The following is a 9,613-nucleotide window of genomic DNA, read 5'->3' as shown; positions in this document are numbered from 1 at the left end:
TATCTAGACAGCTTCTAGAATTTTAGGGTAATCTTCATTGATCTGTAAACAAAAGATCTGTCACCTAAGAAATTGCAATTTTGTTTAAACTTTAATAATAATAAACTATGAAAGGCATGAATTGTTTATGTGTTACATGAGATCACGGTTTATATTATTGGTTATGAACGTGCAGGTATAGCTGAAAACTTAGACACTTTGTGAAAATTAAAAATGTTGCTCTTTTGTAATTTTATCTTTGCTTCATGCAATATCAGTTTAGTGATGCTGATTTGGATTGCTTTATTATGGGAAGATCTCTCTGCCAGTGTCTTTATTATTGGTCAAGGTCAGTTCTTCCTGATTGAAATTTTCCACCGGCAGATACAAGTCAGTCGGGTTAGAAGAGGGAATTCCATATAGGCTCTGGTTTTCTAGTGATTTGCATGACTGGATTCATGTGCAGGCTAAATTATTCCTGTAGAAAGAGATTCAATCAGTTACTTATTCAAAAACATCTGAGAGGTTTTCCCAGATCAAGGTCGCAAGAAAAGTGTCTTGTGCATTATCAAATGCTCTTCTTGACAAGATACTCAAATTCCAGTGCAAGTCATTGGTAGGCTATTTCCTAAATAACAGCCAAGTGATGCTCTTTGAAGAACACCTAGTTTTGCTTTCTATCTTCCACTCATCAACCTAAACCAATGTTAGAGACTGTACTTATTCCACTTCTACAGGTAAGACCTTTGAGTCTTCTATCCCCAAACCAAGTGTGTAAGGAGCTCATCTGTTGCATTCAGCATTCAAAGCCCCCAGGGCCCCAGGAGTTACTGCATGGCAGCTTAGTATGCGTGGCAAGGCTATGCACACAGAGGGATGCTGTCTGTTCATGATGCTGGCCAAACAGCAGCCGGAAGGCATGCGGACTCTGGAGGAACACAGGACCACAAGTCTGCATTTTTGCTTTCTCTGGAGACATAATGCTACACTAAAGGGGGAAAAAAATTCGCCTCAAAGAAAATATAAGATATTCAAAATGAAGGTGGTGCTCAGGTTTCAAATTAAAAGCCAAACCAAAACAGAAGCATAACCAAGCGATCACCAGAAATAATTACAATGGGAATAAAACTTCCATCAAAAGAAGGGGGTATATTTTATTTGCCTGGTATTTAGAACACAAAATTGCACCTTTCAGAACAAAAATGCTTTAGTTCTGATGAGGCCACATGGCAAGTGAAATCCAATTTGATCTTTCAAATTTGGAGAATGCAAAGAGTACAGGATGTGAATTCAAAGGAACACAGTGAGACTGGGCAAGCAAAGACTCCGCTTTTCCTTTATTGTCTAACTGGCAGAGTATGCAAAGGGCACAGAACCTCCAAATCTGAAATATGTTAGCACCCACAAACCAATTCTTCATTCTCTTGGGAACCAGCCTTGCAAATGCCAGTGAGAGAAAAAATGAAAGGGAGGGGCCAGGTGAAGGATGAAGGGGAAGTGCCCCAAGCGCATGCCAGCAGGCCAAGCCTAGAGAATCAGTGCCGCTGCTTACCTGGGTCAATCCTCTCCATCTTCTGGTGTGATCTCAGTCTCTTTATGGACCACTACTTTGGTCACTGACATGTCAGGGTGCTGCTCTTTGGCCTCTTTAATTGCCTGAGCCAGCGCCTATCCCCAGGAAATCACAGAAGGGCAAAGACAAAAAGGAGGTGGAACATGCATGATCAGAGCAAGGTGAAGTCTTATGAGCTAGATCTATAAACACAATTTACAAATGAGGATAATGGTTGCAAAAGGAATCGTCCGTTACATATTGGAAAGTTAAATCAGAAAACTGCTTAGATTACATGCTGGACGAGAACAATATTGGGAAGGGGAGGGCCCACAAGGGTGTCCCTGTGTCTCCGCAGGACCTGAACACACCCGCACACTACCTGGTCGTGGTCAATGTCCGCATCTCCTGTGATCACTATTCGCTTCTCAATTCTCGTCTCTGAAATGCCTCCTTTCACAGTCTGAAAGGAACAGATAAGCATTATCAATGTGCCCAATTGGAAGAAAAGTCATTGTTCAATGGGGGTAAATGGGAGAAAATTTAGATAGAGTTTTAAGTAACATCACTCACTTGTTAAAAAACTGAAACAGAATCTACAGCATTTACATTTAAAAATTGATAATTTCGGAAGTGAGCAGAATGGGCTCTTTTGGGTTAGGTTGGCCATGCTTCTGGAACATCTACCATGTGCCAAGCACAGAAGTTCAGTGATAGGCAATGGGTATCAGAATGTACCTTCCTATGCAGACACTAACATGAGGGCAAATGCAGCAGAAATACAGGGATTGTGTAAGCTTCCAATGCAGCGACTTGGGCATCAAGATGTTCAGGTAAATTTCTACTTGAGCAACGCACACCGAAAGTTCTGAATATTAACTTGTGTTTGTTTGCACTCACGTACTTTGGTGATGTGGGTGGTGGTGGTAGTGCTGGTGGTTTCAGATGTGATCGTCTGTGCACTCATTAGCACGCCTGGCTCCAAATCAGCACCAGGATCGACCTGAGCAAGCAAAGGTATAGTCACCACACCCCACTGTGTTAACCTCCTTAGATGTCTGCTATGTTAGTTAAGGGTGTTACTATGGCTTTAATCTCCCACAATCACAAGCAGCAGCCTCTGAGAGCTACTGCTATGAGACTGAAGCAAGCAGGAATGACAGTCAGCCATCATCTTCAACAGTGACTTTAGACATGTGAGCGGTAGTTGGTGGAACTTGTATGTTCCTTATCTATAGCAAGGGAAACAGGTTTCTGGGTATCTTTTTTTTTTTTTTAAAGATTTATTTATTCATACAGAACTGGGGTAAAGACCAGAGATGCAGAGGGTGAGAGAATTCACCAGGGACAGAGTGGGGAGCAGAACAGGCAGATTGACAAAGTATACTGCTGAGGGGAGCAGTGGGTGGGTCAGGAGAGGTCTGCCGCGCCATGTGGATCTCCTCTGGGGCAGGCGGAGATGGAACTCATGCAGAAGTGGCTTAAGCTTCTTAGTGCAGTGCTTTAACCCGCTGCTCCACCAGGGAGGGCAGGTTTCTGGGTATCTTTGGTACATTTTGAGATATATGAAGAACTAATTCAGTCACCTAACACTTCAGGAAGGCTCTTAAATTTACATTAATTGCATTACTCTTAATGAAGACAGTTTGTTTGCTGGGTTCTGAGTCCCCACACAGTTAAAGGTCATGTAGTTATGCGCTGCCATGAATGGAGGTAAGCCTTCAATGCCTGGGCCCTGGTCTTGACGGATTCTTCTTACCTGTGATGATTCATATGTGATGGTTTTTGTTTCTGTATGAACTACCGGCAGTTCCTTGGTAGAAATATCTAGCTTTACTCCTCCTGGTGAAACGGTGCCAAAACTCATGGTTTCTGTCTTCACAGTTGTTGACTGTACCAGCAGGAAATAAGTAGAATGGCCGTTACAGTCACACACACACACACACACACACACACACACACACACACACACACACACACGGCTCTTTCCCCTCCTCTTTTGGTAGATATATGTATATTAGTAGAGGTTAGTATGAAACAAATGTTTATATATTACATGGGAGGTAAGATGGGGATTGAGGCACACAATAACTATATGTTAAACAGTCTTCCCAAATTCCACAGTGTATTTTATATGCATTGTTTCAGGTAAAGGAAAACATTTTGAAGGAAATGAAATAACAATTTTTACATACCCCTTTTCCTTATCTCATTCACAAATATTAACAGATTAAAACTCATGAGTGAGCCTTTTACTTAATAACTTCTTAAAAGAAAGAGCAAATAATAAGATATTAATAACCTGTACCCTTCAGAGATCTCAATAAGAGAGGGGAAGACTAAAGATTAGGCATTTATGCCTACATAAGCAATGGCCTTTGGTCCTTCTGCATAAGGGCACTGATCAGAAATAAATTTATCAAGTCTTCTCATAGTGAACATTATATGCATGGCCAGTCATGCATTCCCCAGGTTTATTGCCAATTCCAGTGATTCTAGTGACAGTAGTTCCATTCTTGGAACTATACACTGTCAATCATTACATGTATTTATCTGCATGCGATGGCACAGTGGAAACCAGCCTGGAGACCCATCGCAGCCGTGCAAGAAGGGAGTAAGAGAAGAAAAGGTGGGGAGTCAAACTTAGCTCCACCTTTACACTTCTCTAGATTCCAGGACTTGTATATCTATTTTACATCAGCACTAAATGTAACATTAACTACTAGTTACCTCAAAATGAGGCTTTTGTTCCAAAGTTTCAGAAACTCGGTTTGCTGCACTCTGCTCCTCCTCTGGTTTATGGGATGCAGTGGCCATTTCTTCCGGCTTCAGTACAGCTTTGCCGGCCACCTCCCCTTTTTCCTCCTTAGCCCCATCAGTCAGAGCAGCGCCCTCCTTCCCTTTAACACTAGAAGCATCAGCTGACGCTGCCTGTGCTGCAGCATCCGTGTCATCTCCTGCTGCGTAAGAAGCGTCCCCACTCGCATGCATATTCGTTCCATGCCTCTCTTCCACCAACACAGTTTCCTGCACAACCTTCTCCTCACTAACTGGCTGGGGGTGCTGGCTTGTTTCGGTTTCTATTTTGCTGGTTTCCGTCTTGCTTTCTATTTTCTGTATGGGAGAAGATTGTGGTGTCAGTGTGACTGTCCATAATCCAAAGTTTGAAAAAGAAAACCACAACACAAAAGGGAAAAAAGAAGCGATGCTCCAGGATATCTACAGCCAGTGCCCAAAACATATAAGCAGAGATGCTTAGAGAATAAGTAAATAGCTTTCATTCCTGTGGCCACACCCACACATTTGAACTGTGCTGCTACTTTGGCAAACCCGCAAAAGAAATGAGTGCAGTCTAACACGCAATTAAAACAAAGCAAAACCAAAATTCCAAAGCATTGTATCACATTCACAGTGGCTGTGGCTTCTGTCTTAAATCCAACAGATGAGAGAAAATGCTTTCGTAAATTATATGCTATTCAAATTTCTCAACAGAAAACACTTTGAATATCTGAAGTATGTTCCTGAAAAGGAACTAACGAGATATGACACACATATATCCAAGCAGGCACTAAAGAAAATATTGTAAAACCTTGAAGTATCTAAGGCAAAGCTACTCAAGAGCCAAAACACACGGAGAGCAAAAAAAAAAAAAAAAAAAAAAGAGAAAGAAAGGCAAGTAGGAACACTAAGGTTGGAAGCAAATGACCACCTGAACCCAGCTTTGAGAAGAAGTAGTAACCCCTCCTATGAATTCTGTTGGTTTTCTCGCAGATTCTAATAAACTGAAGATTTCAGAGCCATCCATGAGTTTTTCACCAGTAGACTGTTTAGTCTGAGTGAACAAAGAAATGGAGAGTCAAGCACAGAGACAGGCACATATTCAACACACACATTCACAGTTGGTTAGACATAACTGGACGCGGAAGAGGACAGAGGGAGGAGGGATGGAGGAATCTAAGATACCGACTTTGGAAACAGAAAAGAATGGGAAATAAAATAGCAAATCGAGGTGACCATGAGCTCTTGTTTGCTAAAGCAGAGAGTTGTTAGGGTTAGGGCGGTGCTGGTTTAAGCGGATCATTTTTTTTCCCCCTTCATTGCAAGCCACAGCAGCACTACCAGATCTCAGGAACGGGGAGCTGGAAATAAAACTGAAAGTTTTAATGCCTACGTTGGCCTGAGGTATTGATTGAACCATGAACAAAATAAAAAAGCTAGGGCTGGCTGCTCTCAACATAAAGCCAAACAGCAAGAGAAACGGAAAGGCTCGGGGTGGAAAGGGCACTGCTTCAAAAACGTCATGCTGGAACCGGAAACGGCGGCCCAAATGAAAGGCACTGGTTACCACGACTCGGGAAGTGGACGACTCGGAAACGTAATGGGCAGTGGCGACGGTGGGGGCCGGGTCCTGGGAGTACCTCCACTCAGACAGACTCTTCTTTCTGGGACCAAAGGGCCCCACTTTTAAGGCTTCACTCTCTAGTGCGTGCTCGGATTTGCTGAACCGCAGGTTCTCCAGGCCTGTGAAGAAAGTCGTCTCCCTGGCCAGCATGTGGGCTTTCCTGAGGTCGTCGTCATCTGGACTCTGTCGGCGGGACTCGGCCTCCTTTATGGGAGCCAGGCATTCCGACACCTTCCTCTTGGGAGTGTGGGCCTCTCCTCTCCTGGCCTTCTCATCAGATATGGCCTCCAGGACTTCGTACTCTGACATGACGGGAATAAACTTGCCAGGTTCCGACAGTCCTCTCTCCATTTTCTGGAAAGTGTCCACTGGGGAAGATTCTATTACCTTCTCCCCCTCTTTGGCTTTTCCAGTCATAGTAACAATTTTTCCAGATACGGTATCATAGGATCTTCCTACAGTGTATATTTTGTGTTTGTTTTCTTCCTTCAATTGCATTTCTCGGGTCAAGTCATCAAAGCTCTGCATTTCAATGGCCTCAGAACTTAGCAGGTCGGTGGGGATGTCACCAGTTCTACTGCTCATGGTCACCACCTTGTAAGTCACAATCTTTTTCGAATCACCATCAACTACCTCAGTGGGTATTTTGTCTACAATAACCCAATCCTCTGTGCCCTATATTTAAAATATAAAAGCTAAATTAGAAATTCTAATGGTATCTTATTCTAAAATAAGAATCCTTTAAGAAAATCAAGGCTCCACCCAGGTCCATGAGATAAATGGACAAGGATTGGATGCCTATCTAAATGTCAAGACTGCAACCTGTTATCTGAAATGTACGAACTCTAGATTTGCATTTGGAAAACTGTCTGCATGCAGAACTTCAATTCCAGATTTCTTTAAACTGGAAAATACTTTGATGGTAAATTTCACAGGCAAAAGATTCGATAAACATTTGACCATTTTAAAGTTCAAGTTTAAATATTATTTAAGTTGGCCAAGTTATCTAGTGTTCCTTGTGTGGACACAAGAGACATGCTTAATACTTCATATCTGCTGTTCTCACAAAGAATTTGCTAGCACCCCACAAGTCTTGTGAATATCATTTTAATGTTTGTAAATTATATTTTTGTAGCACAGGAGACCTAATCCACTATACCTCTTACCATCCAATAAATATTGAGTATATCTCTTTCAAGGCATTGTAATGAAATATTCCCCATGGTGGGGATTTGTTGGAGCTTCTTATGAATAGGGCATAATGGTCTCTACAGTGTTCCAGTCTCTTTTATAATAGAAGATCGTTGTCTCAGGAGTTTCCTTGTCACTTTCTTTAGTGTTGGTTGCCACAAGGCAGAAGAAATTAAACTTCAGACATCTTTGTATTTGGGAAATCTAACTGAATATGGCCAGGCAGTTGACTATTTAATAGGTTACAGCAGGAAGAAATACTAAATCAAATGAACACCTTGGTTCACATTTTAAACTAGAATGTTTTCTACTTTCATATTTACTGTAGCCTGAAAACTTGAACCTATAAGTATGAGAAATAAAATTACACATTATTCTACATGCTGGTTCCGGGTTAGATGAAAATAATGGAAAATTAACCTCTAAGGTCGATGGGACAGTTTTCTGGAAAATTATTTGATGAGAGAGAACATCAGAGCCCGCAGAGTCTCCTTCCTGCATTCTCTTTATGATACTCGGCTAGTAGGAAAACCAACAAAAGTTCAGAACTTTCACAACCAATCAAGATCATCTAAGTTAGTACCCACTCTATAAGGAAAAACAGGCAGTAAAGAGTCCCAGCAATATTATTAGATAGAGAATCACAATGCTGCAATGACAACACACAGACACAATCACTGAGGAGCAAGGGGCTCGACAGAAATATGGAATAGTATAATAGCAGAAATAGTAAATAGTAATGAAAATAGTAATAAATTCCTTTCCCCCTTCCCAGAATCTAAGCAAAAATGGTATACCTACCTTAATTTTAAACAAGGTAAGTTTTAAGAGAAAATAAAAGCTAAACACATTTTAATGACACTAAAATCTGAAGAGTATTCTCTTTGGAAAATTCCTCTATATTTGTTTTTTACCTGAGACTCAAGCAATGGAGAGCTTCCTTGCTGCAAAACTATAACCTTTTCAGAAATCTCTCTTTCTTCTTTGGTCTGTTTGAATAAAGGGGGGGATGGGTTGGAGAAGAGGAAGTAGACAGTTTCCAAAAAGGCAAGTTAGGATGAGAGTTCTTTTGTTATATTACACATATACTTATAGTAGTCATTTTTTTCAAGAAGTAAATTCTTGTTTTTGAATTGAATAAATGATCTGAAGTCATCTCAAAGTTTAATCATTATTTCCAAAGAGTAACAGAATTTTCCCCTGAAACTCTGGTGTTCACATGACTCAAATATTTTTGTTTCTCCAAACAGGACATGTGAAAGTTTCTTGGCTTATGAATGTGTATATACCAGTCATCTACGACACTATAATAGTGGATTTTAAAATAATATATTCAGATAAGAGAATAATAATGCATTAAGAATAAATCCTCACTTCTATTTCTGATAAATAATTGATTTTATGAAAATGCAGGTGGGTTATTACCTACCACTTCTCATACATCCAAATTATATCTATAGACTTCTTTATTGTTCAAGGTTACGGCTTTATGTGACTTTTATAACATGGTGAATAATGTTTAAGTCAATTTCAAAATTTATTGGTGAAAAATTAAGTATTTCAAGCCAAGCTTTTCTTTAACATATAAAATTAAGAACTATTAAATATGCTATGTCACAAATGAGATTTTTCTTTTTAGTTACTTTTTTCTGTTGTCTTTAGTATGAAACAGGCATACTTCAGGAGGTAATTCCTTAGTTACAGTAGCTGTGTTTGCACATAGTGCAGGACTCCATAGACCAGGCATAGACATTTACTTTGGAAAAGTAATCTAAAAATAACAGAAAATTCAGTTGCTAGAAGAATGTAGCCTTAAAAGGAAACCCTATTGTTGTAAACTATATAATTTTATGAGCTATTTAAAATCTATCAGAATGACATTTAATTATTTGTGTGCCTAGAGGTTTTAGGGGAACATCTGGAATATTCTCCTGAAGGACTTACTGACAGATTTTGATAGCATCATTCTCATAGGCTGCTTCTTAATGAAGATAAATAAGATATTTTTTAAAAGGGGAAAAAAATCCTGATTCTGCCCTATTTTGGAATAGAAAAGATAAAATGTATGATGTGATCATTAAAAGTGAATTTTTTTCTTTCCTTAGAAAAAAACTTCAACTATAATCTCTTTATCATTTCATAAATAGATGATCAATTTATCAATGGTGAGTAAAACATAGGCTAGATAGGTCCAAATTGCAGGCATTTTTCAGTATAACACTGCTAAGGTCTCTAATTATAATTCCTAAATAAATATTATTCCTAAAATGAAAATAATAGTTTCAGCTTATTCTGTTATCTTAAATCAACTACTTTAAAAAATGTCTGTAAAATGACATTTGTAGTAAATGTAATGAATATGTCACCGTCTGCATTCAGCAGATTCATGGCCAGTAACAGAAAAAGGTAACATTAGGGGCCAGATGTTAAAACTGAATTCTAAATATGGTCAACCTCGATCCAGTCAGTTCTGCTAAAGAGAAGTGAAG

The 9,613-nt window shown here is 39.7% G+C and overlaps 1 protein-coding gene across 1 annotated transcript in view; it reads right to left on the bottom strand.

Moving 5' to 3' along the window:
* Nucleotides 1-333: 333 nt before the first annotated feature.
* Nucleotides 334-9,613, bottom strand: part of EPB41L3 (erythrocyte membrane protein band 4.1-like 3) — a 176,952-nt gene continuing 167,672 nt past the window's right edge. Inside the window, exons 16-25 of the mRNA XM_012725842.1 lie at nt 8,039-8,113; nt 7,545-7,643; nt 5,877-6,608; nt 5,241-5,363; nt 4,262-4,645; nt 3,291-3,422; nt 2,436-2,534; nt 1,914-1,994; nt 1,532-1,647; nt 334-457 (exon numbers count right to left, since the gene is read on the bottom strand). Of these exons, the coding sequence (XP_012581296.1) occupies nt 1,537-1,647; nt 1,914-1,994; nt 2,436-2,534; nt 3,291-3,422; nt 4,262-4,645; nt 5,241-5,363; nt 5,877-6,608; nt 7,545-7,643; nt 8,039-8,113 (1,836 nt within the window). The 3' untranslated portion in view covers nt 334-457; nt 1,532-1,536. The remainder of the gene's footprint in view (nt 458-1,531; nt 1,648-1,913; nt 1,995-2,435; nt 2,535-3,290; nt 3,423-4,261; nt 4,646-5,240; nt 5,364-5,876; nt 6,609-7,544; nt 7,644-8,038; nt 8,114-9,613) is intronic.

The sequence above is a fragment of the Condylura cristata genome, unplaced genomic scaffold (genome assembly GCF_000260355.1).
Source record: "Condylura cristata isolate star-nosed mole 26May11 unplaced genomic scaffold, ConCri1.0 scaffold00016, whole genome shotgun sequence".
In the NCBI taxonomy this organism is placed as follows: Eukaryota; Metazoa; Chordata; class Mammalia; order Eulipotyphla; family Talpidae; genus Condylura; species Condylura cristata.
This window is presented reverse-complemented; position numbering and strand designations above follow the sequence as displayed.